Source organism: Enhydra lutris, unplaced genomic scaffold, assembly GCF_002288905.1.
Source record: "Enhydra lutris kenyoni isolate GAN:26980312 unplaced genomic scaffold, ASM228890v2 scaffoldscaffold21, whole genome shotgun sequence".
NCBI lineage: Eukaryota > Metazoa > Chordata > Mammalia > Carnivora > Mustelidae > Enhydra > Enhydra lutris.
Genome location: NW_019154105.1, coordinates 68,264,595 through 68,285,922, shown reverse-complemented (window position 1 = coordinate 68,285,922; position 21,328 = coordinate 68,264,595). Strand labels below are relative to the sequence as shown.

The window sequence follows — 21,328 nt, the reverse complement described above, 5'->3', positions numbered from 1 at the left end:
GGCTAGAGACCTAGAGACTCGGAAGAGTTGATGCTACAGCTTAAGTCTGAAGACAGTCTGGAGGTAGAATTCCCTCTCACTTGGGGAACTCTGTTTTCCCTTAAGGTTTTCAACTGATTGGGTGAGGCCCACCCACATTATGAAGGGTAAGCTACCTTACTCAAGATCAAAATTTAAACGTTAATCTCATTTTTAAAATAGCTTAGAGCAATATCCAAACTAGTGTTTGACCAAATATCTGGGTACTATGGCCTAGACAAGTGGACACATAAAATTAATCATTACAGGGCCCAACTCTGCTCTTCTGTATACAGCCATCCAGTTGTTCCAGCATCATTTGTTGAAGAGACTAACTTCCTCATTGAATGGCCTTGGCCCCCTTGTCAAAAACCAGTTGGCTATTGATATTTGGCTTATTTCTGTTGTCTTGATTTTTTTTCCGTTCGTCTATCCTTATGACAGTACCACACTTTGGATTATCATAACTTTGTAGTAAATTCTGAAATCGAGACATACGAGTCCTCCAACTTTGTTTTTCTTTTTCGACATTGTTTGGGCTATTCAAAGCTTCCATATGAATTTGAGGATCTTTTCCATTTCTGCAAAAAAAGAAAGGCCAAGGTAGTTTTTATAGGAAATGTATTTAATCTATATATAACTTTGGGGAGTAGCACCATCTTAACTATAGCAAGCCTACCAATCCATGAATATGGGCTATCTTTTCATTTAATTAGGTCTTTAGCTATTTTCAGGAATGTTCTATAATTTTCAGTGTACATGTTTTCCACCTCCTTGGTTAAATTTACTCCTCAGTACTTTTTTCTTTTGGATGTTATTGGAAATTTCTTCTTTAAAGTAATATTTAATTACATATGATGGACTATTCTTCAGTCTTAAAGAATGAAGTTCCTACATGCCATGTGGATGAACCATGAAAACATGATGCTCAGTGAAATAACCCAGATACAAAAGGACAAATATTGTATAATGACTCAATTTATATGAGGTCCCTAGAGGAGTCAAACTCACAGAGAAAAAGTAGACTGGAGGGTACCGGGGGCCGGGGGAGGGAGTGGAGAGATAGCATTTAGTGGAAACAGCATTTCTGTTCGGGACGATGGGAAAGTTCTGGACATGGTGGTAGGGGTGGTTCAACAGTGTGAATGTGCTAACCGCTGCTGATGTACACTCAAAAAGGGTGAAAGTGGTAAATTTTGTGTTATGTCTATTTTACCACACTAAAAAAATTAACATTTATTGCTTTGATTCTGTTTACAGAAGTTATAATTATCATGTCAAGAGGTCATGTTAAGTAGAGACACAGTGTTTGGTATAATATTTCATAGTCAGCACACTAGGGACGTTTTCCATGGCTTTTTGGGATTTTTCACCAATGTTACCTAAACACCTGGAGTATTGTTTTCTTGTTTTGTTTTTTTTGAGATTTTATTTATTCATTTGAGAGAGAGAGAGAGCACAAGCAGGGGGAAAGGCAGATGGAGAGGGAGAAGCAGACTCTCCACTGAGCAGGGAGCCCGATGCAGGACTCGATCCCAGGACCCTGGGACCATGACCTGAGCAGAAGGCAGATGCTTAACTGTCTGAGCCACCCAGGCGTCCTGGAGTATTGTTTTTAAACAATCCCTTAATTCTGGATATCTAGCCCCTCAGATTTTCATGATTAAAAATAAACTTCAGTAAAAATCTTTGTAAATACAGATGGTGCCCTGACAAGTCAATGCAACCAAATTCTGCAAAAGTTGTGCCGCCACCCGCCAAGTGCTCAAGCCTCTGAGGGAAAACAGGCCATGAGCACCCCTCAGGGTAGTGCTTCCAGGCACATGGGGAGATGCGAAAATAACACAAATCCTATTTATATGAAACATCACAAACAGGCAAACCTACAGACACAGAAACAGATCTGGGGTTTCCTGGTGCTAGGCAGGCGGGATTGTAGGGGGTGGAGGTGACAGCTAAGGAGGGAGGGGTATCCTTCAGGGGGGACGAAAATGTTCTGAAATTAATGGTGATGGCTACACAAGCCTGTAAATTTACTGAAAACCACTACATTGTACACTTTAAGTGTACACACTCGAGTACACACACGACCTTGCTAGAGGTGAGCACCTGTGGGAAGAGGGCTGCAGGCCAGGCAGGTTGTGTGGAGATTGGAAGACTGGGAAGGGGCTGGGCAGGGGGCTGTTTCTGGTGGTGAAGCAGGTGGGCAAGGAAACAACGGGAGGCCAGAGACCCCCATGGGGCAGCAACTTTGGAAAATTCTGGTAGTAGGACCGCAGGATGGATGTGGGTGGCAGGGAGTGTGAAAATGAGAGAGAGGAAGTAGAGTGACCAGCGGGGACGTGATGCTAAGTCGGGGGCCTGGCCCAGGGGCACAGGTGAAGTGCAGGGAATGGGGCCCAGGGTTTCAGGGCTGGCACCCGAGAGGGCATGGACAAGACCAAACCCCTGTCCAGCCCCATGGACACCCAGCACCTGGCCCGGCCAGCCTCCTCCTGAGCCTCCTCTGAGCCTCCAGGCCACCCCCCCCACAGCCCTCCCCCTATCCCTGCCAATCTTCCAGAGCTCCTCTTACCGCCTCTACCTCAGGGGGGCCTCCCCAGGGCCACAAAGCCCAGTGGTCATCAGGCACAAGCAGGGCTGGATTGGGCCCCATCCGGCAGTTCCACACCTGTCTCCTCACCTGTGACGGGCCCACAGATGCCATGCCACCTCGAGGGGGAGTTTTTCCTGGGAGAGCTCAGAGCAGGACGGGTGGGAAGGGGCTGGAGCTCCTAGAGGCAGGAGGTGGGGCTGGTGCAGCAGGGAGGCCTCACCCCCAGATCCCCCTCTGCTCTCACTGCTCCCTGAGAGTCACCTGGAATCCCAGGAACCCACAGCACAGATGTCACCCTCGAAGGCTGTTGTTCCTAGAGTGTTGGCTTCCCTGCCGCATGTGACCCATGACCCACCCCTCCTCCCTCCAGCCAGAGGTGCTACCTCCACCCCTTTGCAGCCACCTGACCAGTTCCCACCCCAGCTTCCAGGGTTCTGCTCCAGGACTAGGGACCCGCCCCTCATGCTCACAGCTCTTGTCCTCTCTAGAGGGGCTCTGATCCAGGGTCCTATCCTACCCCAGCATCCAGAAAAACCCACAGCAGCTGCTTATCTCTCCTACCTGTACACTTGCCCCAGAGGTGTCCTGGCATCCCTGGGGATAAGCACAGGGCAGGTACACAACAGGGGCTCAACATAGGCTCTCTGGGCAGATACAGGACCCAGCAAGTCCCGGAGTGACCCTGAAGGGGGAGGCTCTGGGGACAGCTGCTTACTGCTCTACCCCTCCTTCCGTAGGATGGAGAAATTCAGTTACAGTTTTGTATACCTTAAAGCCCCAGACGCAGAGCCTGGCTCCAAGGGAGGGCCCGTGAGGGTCTGAGGTGGGCCTGGGGCCATCGTGAGGCCTCCCTCTAGGCGCAGCCAAGCCAAGAACCTCTGCTCCCTCAACTTTGGGCTTTGGGTCCCTGCCTCTGCTCCTACTTCCCAGAAGGCCTCCCTGCACCTGCTGTCCCTTCACTCCAACTCCAAAACTAGCCTACCTTCACTGTGACTCAGAGCCTTTCCACCTGTACTGGGGGATTCCAAGAGGCCCCCACACACTGTTGCCAGGAGGGGGGCACAGGGACAAAGGCCCAGCCCGTGGGGCCCTCACTCTCCCTCCCAGGACCAGGGGACAGAGAAGGAGCAGAAGTCAGATATCCACAGGGCAGCTGCGGTCGGCACACAGGGCGCAGTGATGCTGGTCAGGGAAAAGTGACCTTGGGGGACTGCTCGGTGAGAAGGCCTGAGAGAACAGTCCCATGACCACCAGATCTGGGCCAGTGCTTATGGCTTGGCCGGTGAAGTCTGACCGCCCTTGCTCAGCAGGCTCGTGTGAGAACCTGGAGCCCAAGTGCTCAGACTGTCTGATGCTTCGCCTTTATTGTAAATGGGTTGTATTTTTAAAGTGCCTGGGAGAGTCTGAGCACTTCCATGAAGCTGAGGATAGGTTCCATCTAAGACAGCACAAGGCCTTCGTGTCCCCACAGTCCCAGATGCTGCCTGGCCCCGTGGAGCTGGGGAGCCTCCAAGAGGCCACACAGCTCAACAGGGCAGGCTGGCCAGCGTGTGCCCACACCAGCACCCCTGTGCACAGTCAGGTGGCCAGCCTGGGAACCCCTCCAGCATGGTGGAAACCCCCCCCCCCCCCCACCCCCAGCCAGCATGATGAAATCCCAGCCGCGAGCTCAGAGCTGGGGGCACTGGATCCTGAGCTTCAAGGCACTCGCCAAGGCATTTTAGAAAAGAACCATAGGGGGTGCCTGGCTGGCTCAGCAGGTTAAACGTCTGCCTTCAGCTCAGGTCATGATCTCAGGGGCCTGGGATCGAGCCCCACATCAGGCTCTCTGCTCAGCAGGGGAGCCTGCTTCCTCCTCTCTCTGCCTGCCTCTCTGCCTACTTGTGATCTCTCTCTGTCAAATAAATAAATAAAATCTTAAAAAAAAAAAAAAGAACCACTGCCAGGCCAGGGTCTCCACGCTACCAGAAAAGGGGCTATGAACTGCATGACACAGAGGGAGGGGACAAAAGCCACTCTCATGGAAGGGGCTCGCCAACCTGGAGCCCAGGCCCACAGAAGCAAGGCCCTAGCTCGAAGCAGCTTTGTCTTGGACATGAGTTTGGCCACAGAGAGCCGTTGCCAAGAAAGCAAATAACGATATAACAAAATTACCTGGCCCACCAAGGGGCCACTTCAGGCCAGACCACCGGAGCTGGCCCCAGGGGACATCTGTCCTCTGCACCGCTCAGCTTCAGGTGAAGGCAGAGTCTCAGACTCTAGTGATTAAAGCAACTGTAAAGTGTGTGTGTTCTGGGGTGCTGGGACGCACTCCTGCTTTCCCTGACAGGCAAACTCGGGGAGAAGACTGTCTCAGGGAAGGAGACACAGAAGGAAGGGGTGGAGGCTGGGGTTCCTGGTAGCGAGACCGCCACGGAAGGCAGCTCCAAGGACACAGTCAGGTCAAGGAGAGATGCTCAGCCTTCCCTGAGTCCCGACCCCTCTTCCCAGCTCTCCCTCCCCCAAGCCTCTGCACCTGGTGTCTCCCCTGAGCCTCTGTACCTGGCATCTCTTGGCCATTTGACCTCCAGCGTCCCTGCTGGCCCCACACGCCTTCTACACGCAGCGCAACTTGCTTGAGGGAAGCCCGTCTGGCCCAGAAGCTGACCTCATCCTGCTGCACCACCCTGCCCCCCACCACTCCCACCACTGCATCCCCATTTCCCAAGGAGGGGGGCTGGTGCCTGGACCAGTCCTGGCCTCTGATTCCACCTCACACTCTCCCAGACTGCTTCGCCGATGACAGCATCTGCCATCAGCATCTGTCCCTAGGACTCTGGTTCCCTCTCTGCCCAGCTCCACACCTGCACACCAGCTGCCCACGGGGCCCCTCCAGGGTGGCCAGACCTACAGGCCTCTCCACTGGGCTCCCCCTGTGACCACCTGCCCCATGCCCCCTCACCTGGCAAGAGGCAAGGGTGGTCCCTGCCTTGGAGTCAGGGTGTGGGCGAGCAGCCCCAGGCCGAGCCCAGAACACCCAGGCTCTGACCTTGACCCGACCTTGGCCTCAAGAAGCTCAAAGTGCTCTACCACTGACCACACACATCCTGCCTTGGGGAACATAAGGCCTGACCCCATGTGCTGGCCAACACCTCTAAGCCCACAAGACCCCAGAGGCCTGCGCCTGAGTTCCCTTGCTCTCGCTGCTCATGCTCCATACCCAGTAAGGAAGGCTCTGCCTCAGCACACATTCCCCCCTCCCCACTGCCAGAGCAGCTGCACCCCACCTGCTCTTCACCTGCTCAGGCTCATTTCATGTCCCCCCACCTCCCTCCAGCCTGTGAATGACTCATGTAAGCCCATCACGTCCCCCCACGGGAGCCAGGGGCCTCCTCCCACAGCCTGGGCTGGACACTCTGCTCCTGCATGCCCCCCACGTGGCTCTATGTGGTGTGGGGGTGCTCCTGCCCTGGGCTGTGAGTTAGGTGACTGTCCATCTCACCTGTGCCGTTGGGTGTTGGGTGTCCGGCCATCTCGTACTATTTAGGATGGGGGGGGTCCCTCCCTCACCCTCAGAACACCTGGTGAGGGCCGACAGCAGGCCTGCTTGGTGCCACGCGGGCAGCTAGCAGCCACCTGTTGGGGGTGTAAGGGCCAGCCATCAACACCCAGAAGGGGCCCAGCACTGTCTCACTCCACAGTCCTGCTAGGCTTCCGCCCAATGGCTATCCCGGGCGGGAGAACACTCACCACACGATGGCCAACCTGGGGATGGTGAACATGAGGGCCGGTTCGTAGTCGTCAATCATGTCTTGGGTCAGGTATCCGAAGTCCAGGGCCCTGGCCGAGGGACAGAGAGCAAGAAGGGTAAGGCCTGCCCTCCCAACACCCACCATGGCCCACTCCACCCCCACCTGCGTCTGTGCTCAGCTGATGGCCAGGAAGGTGACAGGGGCCACGCTCTGCTCCAGAAGGCCCGAGCAAAGGTGGCTGTTGCTTCCCCCTCCCTGACTTTCCACCTGCCCAATCCCACTTCTGGGATGGAAGGTGCAGGGAAGGGCACGGTGTGCTTGCTGAGGGGCCCACGGGGCAGCAATGGTGTCCAGCAAACAAAACACAGAAGCTCATCCTGCCACGGGCTTGCTTAGCCAGAAAATTGAAGTAGCTCAAGTGACAAGAATAAACGTGGAACAAAAACACCGCCCCACACAATTTAACACTTTCCTGAGGAACGAACAACGCTCTGCTGGATTTAGTCTCATGCCCCAGGCAAATGCAAGTGGCTCTCTCTACACTCTGTGAGCTGGCTCTGCTCCAGTCACGTCACAATGGTTCCAAGGACAAGGTCTTTCCTGCCATCTTATTTTTTAGCAATTTGAAATGTATTTCAATACATAAACAGCAAATAACATGACTTTAATTACGAAGTGATATGAGGCAATTTCAAGACTTCTCTAATACCACAGCACTAGTCAGATGAGAAAAACATTCTAGGCTATATCTTAGTCCCAAAGTCCACTCAAAAATCTGACTTGAATTACTGTCTAAGGCATGGCAAGAATACTGATGTTTCACTCTGCAAAACCTTGTTCAGGAGACCTCCAACCCAGCAGGGGTTCCATCCTGGCCTGTGGAGGTAAGGAAATGAGAAGGTGGGGAGAGGAGGATGAGGGTGAGGGGGTGAGGAGATATAGAGATGAGGATGATGGGGAGGTAAAGAAGGTGAGGAGGTATATGTATGGAGGTGTGGCATGAAGGTGAGGAAGGTGTGGAAGTGAGGAAGGCATGAAAGAGAGGAGGTGTGGAGGTATAGAAGTCAGGTGTGGAGGTGTGGAGATGAGAGGGTGAGGAGGTGTGGAGGTACAGAGATCAGTAAGGCATGGAGGTGTGAAGGTGAGGAGGTAAGGAAGGTAGAGGTGAGGAGGTAAGAAGGTATAGAGATGAGGTGAGGAGGTGAGGAAGGCATGGAGGTGAGGAGGTGTAGAGGTGAGGAGTTGAGGAGGTGTAGAGGTGAGGAGGTGTGGAGGCAAGGAGATGAGGAGGTGTGGAGGTGAGGAGTTGAGGAGCTGAGGAGGTGAGGCATGGAGGTTAGGAAGGGATGGAGGTGTGGAGGTGAGGCGGTGTGGAGGCAAGGAGATGAGGAGGTGTGGAGCTGAGGAGGTGGGGAGCTGAGGAGGTGTGGAGGTTAGGAAGAGATGGAGGTGTGGAGGGTACAGAGGTGTAGAGGTGAGGAAGGCAAGGAGGTGAGGCGTCCAGCTCTCTGTGCTGCCTTGTGGGGCTACTCCAGGGCTCTACCAGGGAAGTCTCTGGCAGGAGAGCCCTCTGGGCCCAGAGGAAGGGATGGTGCAGCTGAGGAAGGAGGCTGTAGGTGTGCTTGCCAGGGGAAAGTGGACTTGGAAGGGGAAGGTGGCTGGAGGTATCCCTGTCCCTGCAGCTGCCCCAGGGAGGAGCAGGACCCTGTGGCAGTCAGGGGTGGCCTCACCTCTCCACGGTCTCACAGAACAGCACGATGACCTCCTGCTGCACGTAGTACTCCCTGGGGGACTTCACAGGCACCATGGCTGAGACGTAGCTGCAGACACAGCCAGGGAGGTGAGCACTGCCCCACCACCCAAGTGTCCCCCCAAAAAGAACGGCATCTCAGATGAAAGCCAAACATGCCTCAGATATGAGCAGCTTCCGGCGTGAGGCCTGACCATTTGTGTCTGAAATCAAGCCTCCTCCAGGTTGGGGCCTAGTCCAGCACCTCCTGTGCCCCCCGCCCTGCCCCGCCTGGTCCCCCTCAACCCTGGCCTTGTCCCACCTGAAACCATGGCCCCCCCCTCCTGGGCTCTGCGCACCCTCAGCCTGGCACTGCCTGCTTTGTGATGTCCCTGACTGGGTGCCAGCCTTCGTGAGTGTGCAAGTGGATGGATGCACATGCAGGTGGGAGAAGACCACAGGGTGGGGGTGGTCACACTGGGTGGGGCATAGGGGCCCCCCGGGCAAGAGACACCTTGTCCCACCCCTCCCCAGGTAAGGACACATCTCTTTGCTCCTAACTTCCCAGCCCCGATTTTCTCCTGTTTTAAAGTTTCTTTGGGACCTGGGGAAGCCAGAAAAGGATACAGAAGGAAAACCACAGTCTGTGCTCCCGCCTCGTGGAGGGCACTGTCTTTCACTTGCCGGCTTACGCGATGGACAATTTGTGCTAACTGGGACCTCCGTGGACAGGGATTTGGGGTCCCACTTTTTCACACCTAACCGCGATCGTCTCCGCATCTGTGGGAGCTGGTGGCGTGCCTGCCCCCCAGTCCTGGATGTGAGGAGTCCCCCAGACCCTGCTTGTGTCCTCCAGGGAAGAAGCAGATGAGTGCAGCCTGGTGGGGGTCGGGGGTGGAGGGAGGCACTGGATGGAGGGGGGAGGGCTCTGCCTTGGCTCCCCAGGCTGGGGACAGCAGCAGGCAGGAGGACATGGGTGGGGCACCGGGTGGGTGGTGATGGAGGGTGTCGTGCAATCCAAACCTGGGGAGGTGCCCTTGCCCACACCCCAGGGAGCTGAAGTCCCCACGTCCAGGAGCGACGGCCACTCCTCCCTTGCTCCACTGTGTCCGGGGTCTGAGCACATGGAGGTGAGTGGAGGTGATGCTCGGGGTGTTTGTGCGGGGGCGGATGAACAGATGGGGTGAAGGGGGCAGCTTGCGAACACCAAGCCCCGCACGGTGAGCCCAGGCACAGACGGGAGGCGAGGCAGGAGGCAGAGGTGAGAGCCAGAGGCAGGAGGTCAGAGGCAGGAAGCAGGCGGGAAGCGAAGCGGGAGGTGAGGCAGGAGGCGAGGTGGGAGGGGAGCAGCAGAGCATCGGGCGGCGGCACGGGTGGAGGCTGGCATGTCCACTCCTGGTGACTGCTACGGGCAGGCGCCTCCCGGCTCTTTCGTGCTGGGGTGCATTGGGGAGAGGCAGAGGGGGTGGGCTGGACCCCTGGAAAGGTCACCCAGCCTGACCCCCACACCCCTGCCTCGTGGGTCCAGGGCTCACTACACAGACCGCTGGCCCTGATCCCGCCCCGGCTCCCCGCTCCGCGCATCCATCCCATGGGAAACATCGTGACTGGTGCGGTGGGGCTGATGTCCCCCCAGACACAGGAGGCAAAGGCCTCAGAGTCACCTCAGCTCGAACTCGGCAAACAGGACATCGAAGTGTCTCAGCGCCTCCCGCATCTTCTCTGTGTAGGTGTGGAGGTCGCGCAGTGCCTGGTCTCGGAGGGCGCCCCGCACGTCCTCCAGGCTGCGGGTCAGCTCCTTGGCCAGTGGGCGCATGGCCATGCTCTCCAGCTCACGGTTCATGATGATGGAGCCAGCGGCCAGGCACTGCGGGTGACACGCGGGTCCGGAGAGGCCCGGGGGGGACAGGCATCAGCACCGGTTCCAGGGGGGCCCCTGGAGTCCCACTGGCGGGGATTCCCCCTCCGATCTGCAGAGAGCGGGCACTCTAACGGCCAGCCCTGAGGACGGTGGGACAGGGAGGCAGGGCAGCGGGCACAGTCTGGGGTGCGCTGTCATCCCCAAGACCCCTCCCTGAGGCTCCTCTCCTGGAAATACCCTCACCTCACACCCTGGGACAAGTGTCTCGAGATGCTGCACCTGCTCCCTCCTGGTCTCTATCAAACCCAGACCCCAACAAGTCCATGCTGACAAGTACGCCCCCTGTGAGGGGCTGCACACGGACCCAGAGGGAGGGGAAGCCTGACCAGGACTCTGGGGTATGGGGTTTCATGCTCAGGGCCCAGTCTTGCAACGCCTGTCCCCTCCCGCCCAGCCCACAGCTGGGTGCCCAGGGGCGCCCCAACACCACGTTCGGGGCAGCACTTCAGGCACGAGGCCCTAGGGGCTAACCATGCTCCCCAAGACCACTGACATTCCTAGCAAGTAAAGACACCTCACTTCCACAAATGCTCACTGACCTTCCGCTGAGCTGAGACTCATCAGTGTGGGACTCCCAGCTGCTGGGCAATACAGAGGGTCCCTCTGTGCCCACAGACCCACCCATGCCTATACTGGGCAGGCGGGGAGAGACCACAGGCCAAGTGGGCTGTGTGCATCACCCCGGCGTGTTTCACATGTCCAGGGACACGGGTGCTTATCAGACCCAGGTCCCGGCTGAGGGGTAGCCATGCGATCCCCATGTGGGGCTATAGTGATGTGGGGCCCCCTGCCCTCCTCAGGCCTGCACCAGTCAACCGCAAACCCCGTCAGCAGTGACCCAGAGACGAGCTGGGGCAAGAAGCACTTTCCTGGGGGCAGGGCTCAGCATCACTGATTTCCTAACCGCCCCCCCCCCGGAGGTGTGTGTGGAGCTGGCTGACCCCGGGGCCGGCCCGCACTGGGGAGACGGTGCCCTGAGTATCCCTGGGCATGGGGCCTGCCTCATATCCAGGCCACATAGCTGTCCCTGTCCCTGGGACCCACTCTGAGACCAGGCAGTGGGACAGCTTGCCTGGGACACGCCACACCAATCAGAGCATGGACAAGGATGCCCTCCCACCCAGGGGGTCAGAGCAGTGGGGCAGTGGGCAGGGGGCCCAAGGCCAGGCAGAGCCGGAGAAAGATGCCGCATCCCAGGGACTCACCGGCATCAGGCTACAAACCTCAGCATGGCCCAGGGAGGGGTGGCAAGGTGGGGGCACGGGCAACGACTGGGGCAAGACAGGTCCTGTCCCACAGGGCAGCCACCCTCCTCTCAGGCTGTAGTCCCCACAATGGGAGACAAGGAAGGAGGTGTGAGGGGCAGGTGAGGGGTGGCTCCAGCCAGGCCTTGAGTGCAGCTCCCAGCCCCGTGGGCAAGGATGTCCCCCAACAGTGGGTTAGGGAGGTTCTGCTCCCGACACTAGAACCCCTGTGGGCCCTCACATCTGGGGGCCCAAGAACCTCCCAGAAATTCCTCACAAAGCTTCATGTCTGTGTTCGCATGTATAGATCTGGGGAGCAGTCTCAGGGCTTTCCCAGACCCTCAAAGTAGTCCTCCTAGGCTCAGAACGCACCGTCGGTAATCCCCAGCAGTGGGTTCTGACCCCTTGCAGGGGTGAACCCAGGTCCCTAACTGCAGGTGCACACACAGGGGAGCTGCACAGCGCCCCACACTGCGACCCTAGACCCAGGCGCTGCCTGCTACCTCGGCACCGAACCACAGCTGGCCTGCCAGGTTGTCGTGCCGGATTTCCTCAGGGAACTTGACGCAGAAATCCCGCGGGGCCCGGTCCTGGGGAATGCACACATCCATGATCTGGTTAATGATGTTTAACACGTTGTCCTGAAACAGAATCGGAGAGGCTGTGCTGAGACATGCTGCCGCTGGTGGCTGTCAGGCTGCTTGGAAAATACAAGACACAGACGGGGCACGATGCTGTTCTTGAAGCTTACGAGTCTGATGCGGTAATACACCCCTGCTCGCTCTGCGATGGCTACACAACGTTCGAATGCTCCAGGAGCACTGAGAATAAACATCCAGGTCCCCCTGCCTGCCTGGTCCCGCTGCTAACACTCACGGAGCCCACGCGCGGCTGCCGACCCATAGGCAGGCTGCCTGCAGCCCGAGCCACGAGGACTGTCCCTGGGCAGCTCTCTGAACACCTGCATGTGACCCTCTTACAACAGAGCGCGAGAAGCAGCGTGGCTCGGAGGGCAGGCACACCGCCGGCTGGCGGTCCTGCTTCTGTTGACATCAGGCACCCTGTCATCCTGGGCGTGGTCACAGCACAGACAAGACCCCCTGCTGTCAGGGAACAGTACCAGCGGCAAAACTGGCCTTCTCAGACCTGCCACACAGTGCTCCAGACCCGGCCTCACCCAGCACGGTGACCACAGGAGCCTCTGCAGTCAGGCCAGGCAAAGCCGCCACCCTCTCTGGACCTCAGTTTACTCCTACGTAGATGGAGCAGGCTAGCACAAATGGCCCAACTCCATCTGGGCTGCAATACCTCGACTCCTTTGGAACCAGCAGATCAGTGAGCCTGCAAGGAAGAGGTGCTCCCTGCCTTCTGGCGGTGGAGACTCTCACTCCTCCCCTCACAGCTGTGTGACCAGGGACAGGCTGCCTAACTTCTCTGGTCCTCCAGGCAGCCCAGAAAAGGACACCACGATTCCCAGTCCCCAGGCTGTCGGGCGGGTATGAGCTCCAATCTGTAACACCCAGCGGCAGCCGTTTCCAGTCTGCCGGCCACAGTTGGCATCTCTAAATCTCCACTGCCAGAAGCAGTGCCGGCGTCATGGTCACGGCTGCACTGTGTGATGTTGGTGTGGTCACTGACTTCCTTAGGATCCACACGTTTCCAAGAGTCAAGAGTGCGCATACAGTTATGGGCTCAGGTTACAGCCCAGCGAATGGCTTTCCAGAAAGATGGCTCTAGCTGACGCTCTTGCCCTTAGAGATTTTATATCTCAACACCCCTCCTTTCTGCCCTCTGAGGCTCGACTTTCATTTCTGTTAGGAAGCAGATACAAACAGTCCCCACAAGTGGGAAGCATGACATTGCTAATGTAAAACGTCAGCGCCCTGAGCTCTGACAACACAAAAAAATCAGAATAAAATTGGACCAGCATCAAGCAGTAGTACCATGAGTTCTTTTTAAAATGCTTTCTGGGCAGAAAGGCCCCTTTCTTGTGATTCAACAAACTAATGAACAGTCAGCACCCTCAAAGCTGGAAGCGCCCAGTCAATATCAGCTCCCAGGAAGAGCGGGGGCTCTGACCTCCCACGTGACGCTTGCATCTACTGTGCATCCTGCCTGGTCCGTCAGGACACCAGCGCCCAAGGGCAAGGGCAGGGCTCCTCTTTTCTGTCGGGTCCCCAGTGCCCAGCAAACATCTGCAGGGACCTCTGATTCCAGCCAATGCAGAGCAACAGGAACCAAATCGATGACCACAGTCGTGGGGAAAATAAGACAGTGGTTCTTAAGACACTGGCCATCACACAGCCAAGTGGCCCCAAGGGAAGAGAAATAGGCAAGGCGAGAGCTGTGACCAGGTGGCTCATGGCCCAGAGCGACCCTTCAGGTCCCGGTCCGGAGAGAGGGTACCCCAGTGGGACCCAGCAAACGCCCTCACTGAAGAGAAGAGCTGAGCGTCTGGGGGATCGGATAGTTAGAATCGAGAGGAGAGAGAGCTGTCCAGAGGAAACCCTGCAGACCCGAGAGCAGGGGCCGGACACAGGCCAGCAAGACCAGGAAGGGGGTACAGGCGCCATACAGGAGCTGTGGCCAGAGCTCGGAGCACTGCTCACAGGGTGCTGGGCAGAACACCCAAAGTGTGTTGCCTCCATGGGGAGGGTGGTTAGCCCCAGACTGAACTCAGCTCTGACCCCACCTAACATCTTTAAAAACAGGATCCAAGAGGACCAGGCCATTTATAAATAACCAAACTGCATTATAAAACTAAGGTCAAAGAGACTTATAGGAATACAAAAATATTCAGCTCCCAGAAGGACCAGATTCACAACATTAGGCATTCAATTAAAAAAAAAAACAGGCTTTCAAAAAATTAAAGAAAATATGACACATGATAAAAAGAAAAATCAAGCCTAGCTGAGGCAGGTGGCACAGTGGCCATTGGAGGACACAGAGATGGCCCTTACATGTGACTCCCATGTGTTCCAAAAGTTAGCTGAGATCGTGAAGGCATAAATAGGACACAAGCTGATCTTGAGATGAAAATTACAATATCTGAGCTGAAAAAAAAAACACACCGGATAAGATTCAACCCAGATCAGACATTTCAGAAGAAAAGAACAATAAACTTGAACACGAAGTAACTGAAACTCTCCAATGAGCCCAAGAAAGAAATAAGACTTCAGGATGTCAGACATATCATGCCAGACCCAAGAGAAGGAGTGGGATGGGAAAAAGATTTGAAGGAATTATGGCCAGTTTTTGTCCAATTTAATGACAACTATAAACACAAGGTCCAAGAAGATCAATGAACCCAAAGGGCAAGAAACACGAAGAAAATTATACCAAATCGCAGCATGATGAAATGGATAGAAACCAATAAAAAAAAGGCCTTACAAGTAGTAAGACAAAAACACTACCCACGCAGAACAAAGATAAGGGTGACCCCGGCTTTCTCACTGGAAGAGTGTGCGTCAGAAGGCAGCAGAGTTCCGTCTTTCCAGCCCTGAGTAGTCATGAATCCAAGGATCCCCACTCCGCCCAATAGCGCATGTCTGGAAAAAGCCTGTGACAGCTAGTACCATGCTGAGTGGGGAAAACTGCATGCTTTCCCCAGTATTGACCTACAGACTCAGTGCACTCCTGCTCAGCGGGCTTTTTTATAGACCTCTACTAGCAGTTTCTAAATTCCATACAGAAAGGCAAAGAACTTAGAACAGCCACGACACCTTGAAATAGAAACGCTGGAGATCTGACACCGCGGGATTCTAAGACACAGGATAGAGCTGCCGTGATCGAGACAGCATGGTTCTGGCCTGTAGACAGATTGAGGGGACAGAACAGAGAGCCCGAATATAGACCCCCACTCATGTGGAGATCTGATTTTCCCAAAGGTGCAATAACACTTTTCAGTGGAGAAAGGATATAGTCTTCTCAACACATGATACTAGAACAACAGAAAATTCATTTGTAAAAAAACCACAAAAACATGTGTCCAATCCTCACACTATATACTGACAGTAAGTCACCATGCATCACAGACCTCGATGTAAAGCCTGAAACTATAGAACTTCTAAAGGAAAACACAGGGGACAATCTGATGACCTTGGGTTCTTGATCTGATGACCAAGATTCTTGGACAGGACACCAAAAGCATGACCTACAAAGGGAGAAAAGGGTAAACTGGACTTCATCAAAATCTAAAACTTATGTCCTTCAAAAAACTAGGCAGAGAATGAAAAGACAAGCCACAGACTGGGAGAAAATAATGTAAATCATAAACAGACGAAGGCTGGTGTCCATAATAAAGAACTCTCAAAAGTCAATATGGAAACAATTCAAAGAATTCAAGAGCTGGGGCGTCAGGGTGGATCAATGGGTTAAGGCCTCTGCCTTTGGCTCAGGTCATGATCTCGGGGTCCTGGGATCAAGCCCCACATTGGGCTCTGTGCTCAGGAGGGAGCCTGCTTCCCCCTCTCTCTCTGACTGCCTCTCTGCCTACTTGTGATCACTGTCTCTCTCTCTCTCTCTCTCTCTCTGCCAAACAAATAAAATCTTAAAAAGAAAAAAAAAAAAGAATTCAAGAGCTGCGAGGAGCTCTCTCTGCCTTGGCAAGAAGCCCCCCTGGGGTCCCCTGGTCTCAGTGCCTCCTGGGCACAGCTCTTGGGACCCCAAATGCAGACTTGTAGTCACACCAGCCCCCAGGTGTAGCACACACCAGACAGGAGGCTGGAGTGTGCAGTCAGGGCACACCAGGGACCCCTCTCTCCCCAAGAACCCCCTTCTGCCACGGTGGGCACCGGTCCCTTCCAGCACAGGGAAGTTCGAGGGTGTCCCTTGCCAGGTGCGGCTCCGTTCACATCACAGACCTGCAGCAAGGCACCTCCATGATCACCATGACCCAACTAGCTACACTTGGGCACAAGATCCGCACATTTTGCCATTGAACATTCTTCACTGAAACATCTGCAATTATACTCACTTGATGGCAAATGTTACGGTGTGGCTTAGGAAAAACAGGTCTATGATGATGCCGGAATCCCACCCAGGACAAATTCAGCCCATCTGCGCCACGATATCCAAATCTCGCTGCATTTGTGCCTGGGTCCACCATAACAGCACCACACCTAGCAGTTCCAAGTGTATTCCCACAGGTCTGGAGGCCAGGAGTCCAAGACCCTGGTGCGGGTTGCCAGGTTCAGCGGCATAGGTACAGGTGGGCGCTTCCGAGATGAGATGCAGGTGTGGGTGGGCGGGGTTCTGAAACCCAGGTGCAGGTAGGTTGGTTCTGAGCAGCAGGTGGAGGTGGGTGGGTTGAGAGACCCAGGAGCAAGGGGGTGGGTTCCCTCTGAGGCCACCCTTCTGGGCTTGTAGACGGTCCTCTCCCCCGTCCTCACATGATTGTCCCTCTGCATTCTGTGACCTAATCTCCTCTTCTTACAATGACACTGGTCAGACAGGACCAGGACCCATGCTATTGACCTCATTTTACCTTAATTATGTCTTTAAAGATTGTGGTTAGGACCTGAATGTGTGAATTTGGGGGGGACACAATTCAGCCCATCACAACAATCTAGGATTCATTTCGTCCTACTGAGCTGCAATTTCTAATTCTTTATGGTTTCTAAAGCCAAAAAGAACACAGACATGCAAATGTCGTCAGAAATCCACCCGCACACTCACTATGCCCCAGTCCACAATCTTCACAAAGTAAAAGGTCATTTAGGTGAAAATGAAGGACTCTGACTCCTTCTAAGATTAGAGCCAACGAGGTGGGACCACTGTGTGGGTCCCGGGACTTCTCCACCTCACCGACTCCCAGCCCCTCACTTCCTCGCCCCCCCTTGCCCTGCATGTCACCTGCAGAGAGCTGGTTCCTGCTGCTCCTTATAAACCCAGCCCACGTGCTTCTCACAGCATCGCTCTTGTGAGAAGAGAAAAGGAGGCTCCTGTTCTTTGAGCATCTATTCTGTACCTGGCACTTGCCTGGACACTATACCTAAAAGACCCACTATGGGGCAGAAAGGTTTGACATACCACACCCCAAGGACTTGGGGTGCATGAGGCCCCCAAGACTCACTGGTGAGAGGAATCAGACTTCCCAGCAGGAATTAAGAGGTGAGGTCATCACCCAGAGGACCGTTGTGGAGACCCGCCCCCATGCCCTGTGGAAGACGAAGCTCCCAGGCCAGAAGGACTGGGCTCCCCGAGTGTAGGCCCACCCTCAAGCCAGGAGCGCTGCCTCAGACAGAACAGAATGGGAGCCAGCCAGAGACCTGCATGCGGACCCCTCCAGGGTCCCTGGAAGACTGAGCTGCCAAGCAAGCTCCACACAGATGCCCCAGGCCCAGCCAAGGGCTGTACTTGGGCTGATGGGGCCCCGAGATGCCCCCAGACACTCAGACTAGAAGACTCATGGATCTGTCACCAAGGCCAGGGTCACAGCCAACAGTGGAACAAGGAGAGGTTCACTGGCAGTGCTGAGCCACTAGTCCCGAAGCTCAGAAAGTCGCGGCCTCCCAGTGCTTGGCAGTGGCGGCCACATGCTGCCCGGGACAGACTCACAGGTGCCCAGCACGTCAGGAGCCTGGGGCCCCTAAATCTGGCCTCAGTAACCCGCCTGGGATGGCAGTGCCTCTGACCTGTCGGAGCTCCGCATCTTAACTGCAGGTCCCCAGACTCCACGCGAAACGGCACACAGGCCTGTGTACGAGCAGCACCCCAGATTACAGGGATCCCAGAGGCCTGCCCCCTCCACGCCCACCTCACTTCTGGGGCACTGCCCACCCTCTGCACAGAGGCAGACGGTCTTCAAGTGACTGCTATTGAATGAATGAATGAATGAATGAACACTCGATCACAGAAACAACCCAGCATCGCCATGGGAATAGAACATGGAGCCGGTGTCAGAAGCAGAAAAGACAAAATGTGTTGTTTCAAGACAAACATTAGAAATGAAGACACTTTCCAACTGAGATGCCTGAGCTTTGTAGAAATTCACTAGCCAGGAGCCCTTACACAGGCCATAGCCTGGAAGGGGCCAGTAAAACAAATATGTTACTGTGAGTTGTGTTTATAAAGTTGTAGCTCATACAGGACGGCATCCCTGCTGACTCCGCTCTCCATGGCCCGGGACGCGCGGCGACGATTTCTGACTGTGCTGTCCTATGTCGGGGGCTCCACCGCAGGCCCATGCTGTCCTCCGAGAGGCCCGTGCAGCGCCGGCCCTGGGCAGGGATCTGGGCTCCTGGCCTGTGGGGGCCTTCCCAGCTACCCATTCTGTCCACACCCACACCTCAGTCGGCGCCAACACCCCTTCCTCCTGGAGGTCTGCAGTTGGGGCCGAGCCAGGGAGAGGGGCTGCGGGTCCAGCCTGGGTGAGAGCCCTGCTCCACATCTCTCATGAGCTTCCCCGGGAGACGGGACCCCATACGTGTTGTCACATGGCGCTGCTGGGAACAGAGCGTGTCCCACCTGACTCCCCAGGAGAGGATGCTGGCAGCTGGCGCCTGTTTCCTCTGAACTTCGTCTCCCAAAGCCCCCTACCCTGTACCTGTTCCCTTCGCTGATTTTGCCTCGTCTGTGTTCATTGGGATAAACCCCCGGCCGTGAGCATGACTACCTGCTACGTCCCCTGTGTCCTCCTAGGGAGTCAGCGGACCTGGGCTGGTCCCGGGACCCTGACACAGGAGTGTTAAGAGAGCAGTGAGAAATTAAAGATGCCTGTGCAAGATCCTTCTAGCTTTTGGGGACTTGTTTCTCGACCCCCTTAGAGTTGCCTTGTCCACGCCTAATTCCAGAGCAGTTTTCCTCTCCTGTTTGTGCACAGTTGAGGCTCCGTGAAGCTCCCAGTTTGCATAACCTGCAATTACATCAGCCTATGAACTGGCCAGTCCACTGCAGGGGGCACAGAGCTGCAGTGGGGCAGGCAGGGCTCAGGCAGGGGCATGGGGCTGGGGGCTGGGAAGGCCAGGGTGCAGGTGGGGGAAGGCAGGGGTGGGGGGCACAGGCAGGGGCAGGCAGGGGCATAGGCAGGGTGGGGGCACAGGCAGGGGTGCAGGTAGGGATGCTGGAAGGAGGTCTTCCAGCTGCAAGGTCAGTGTGTTGCAAGCACAAGGAATGAGATCCTCTGGTGGGAAAGGGAGAGCATTGATAGCCTGGCAAGTCCAGAGACCCTTCTGGCCCCTCCAGTCCCCCAGAAGTGGGGAGGGCCTCCTGGTCATCCTAGGGCCAGCTAGGACCTGCTCCTCCCACCAAAATCCCTGTCTGACTCCCACAGCTTAAAACCCACAGTGGGGTGCTGGCTTCTGCGGCCTCCCTCCCCATAGCATCCCGTGCTCCTTGTGATCTGGAAAGCACAACCCCAGTTCCTCTCCCAGGCCAGAGAGAACCAGCCACACTTGTAGGTAGAATACACCAAGACGTTCCGGAACTTTGTGAAAGGCCTTGACTGTCCCTTGACAAAACCACATCACACCTTAGGCTCTCACACGGGTCATAGGCTCAACCGGGAAGACATTTCTAGCATCATTTCCAGGGCTGGCGCTGAACTGTGCAACCCCCCGAGACCCCGAACCCCATCTCTACGTGGGACCCCCACAGCCCAGCCCGGTCCTGTGCTAGCAGCACCCCGGCCGAGACCCTGCTGGTTCCCGCTCATCCCGCCTTCCCAATATCTGCCTGCAAGGTGCCCTGTGCCAGCTGCGCTCATCACCTGGCTCTCCACGCAGCTCGGGTGCAGCTGGACCCAGGGTTGCCCAACACCGCCCCCAGGCCACCCTGATGTGTGCACACTGCGCGTGAGCCAGTGACAAAGCCTTGGTCCCCCTGCAACAGGCCCTGTGGGCCCAGGCGCACTCACCTGGCAGGAGCGGAACTGGCTGACAAGCAGCGTGCACCGCTGGGGGTCCTTCCGCCCGTCCAGACTGTCCAGCTCGGCGGCCACCTGATTCAGCTCCTCGTCCGCATAGTAGAACTGGGCGAGCAGCTGCGGGTCCGACCTCTGTGGGGGACAGCGGCATGGGCGTCAATGGGAGCCTCAGCCCTCACAGGGAGCCCCACACCCAGCCTGAACCCCCACAACCTCTCAGCAGGCCACCCTGGCGGCGGGGCCCAGGGGACGGCCCCTCTGTAGGGAAGCCCAATGTCCCAGCCGAAGCTCCCAATGGTGGGAAGACTCAGATGCGGGGCTCAGGGACAGTGGGGTCCAAGCGGGGTCCAGGTGGCAGGGGCATAATGGGATCAGCTCTGAATAAGCAGTATGCATCCCTGAAAGGACACTACAGATGCCCCGGGAGGGAAGTGGCCCAGACCAACACAGCACAACTGCCTCTAATGAAGACCCATCAATGGTTGCTTACCGGTTCTACCCTCTAGAATCTTCTAGGACCTCAACCCGGTTCCCATAACACCAGAAAATGCCAGTGCTCTGTGGCAGGAAGCCCCTTCCTCAGGGGCTTGCCTCCCACACCCCAATTCAAGCAAAACCCTGGTTCCCTGCTCCCCTGACTGGACTGTGGACTGTCCTGACTCCGCTCCCTGGTGTGCTCCCGCCCCACCCGCCCACTCCCCTCATACACCAGCCCACTCCCTCCTACCTGCCTTCTCCCTTCACACCCACCTAATCCTCACACACCAGCCCACTCCCCTCACACACCAGCCCACTCCCTCCTTCCTGCCTGCTCCCCTCACACCCACCTACTCCTCACACACCAGCCCACTTCCCCCACACTCCAGCCCACTCCCTTCACATACCACCTCTTCCCCTCACACACCCACCTGCTCCCCTCACACCAGTCCACTTCCTCACATGGCCCTCTCTCTCATGCCTGCCCACTCCCCTCACACACCAGCCCGCTCCCCTCACACTCTAGCCCGCTCCCCTCACACTCTAGCCCACACCCCTCACACCCACTTGCTCCCCTCACACACCTGCCTGCTCCCTTCACATACCTCCTGTTCCCCTCACATACCCACCAGCTCCCCTCACACCAGCCCACTCCCCTCACACCTGCCCACTCCCCTCACACACCAGTCCACTCCCTCCTACCTGCCTGCTCCCCTCACACCTGCCTACTCCTTACACACCAGCCCACT

General features: G+C 56.2%; 1 protein-coding gene across 2 annotated transcripts in view; it reads right to left on the bottom strand.

Annotated features, from left to right (window-relative positions):
- Nucleotides 1-21,328, bottom strand: part of LOC111149180 (zinc finger FYVE-type containing 28) — a 105,365-nt gene that overhangs the window by 31,658 nt on the left and 52,379 nt on the right. Inside the window, exons 2-6 of one of the 2 annotated variants that reach the window (XM_022506123.1) lie at nucleotides 20,094-20,234; nucleotides 11,743-11,880; nucleotides 9,739-9,941; nucleotides 8,076-8,165; nucleotides 6,344-6,433 (exon numbers count right to left, since the gene is read on the bottom strand). In XM_022506123.1, the coding sequence (XP_022361831.1) occupies nucleotides 6,344-6,433; nucleotides 8,076-8,165; nucleotides 9,739-9,941; nucleotides 11,743-11,880; nucleotides 20,094-20,234 (662 nt within the window). Of the gene's footprint in view, nucleotides 1-6,343; nucleotides 6,434-8,075; nucleotides 8,166-9,738; nucleotides 9,942-11,742; nucleotides 11,881-20,093; nucleotides 20,235-21,328 lie in introns of those variants that run through there. The other variant, XM_022506122.1, reaches the window with a different exon arrangement.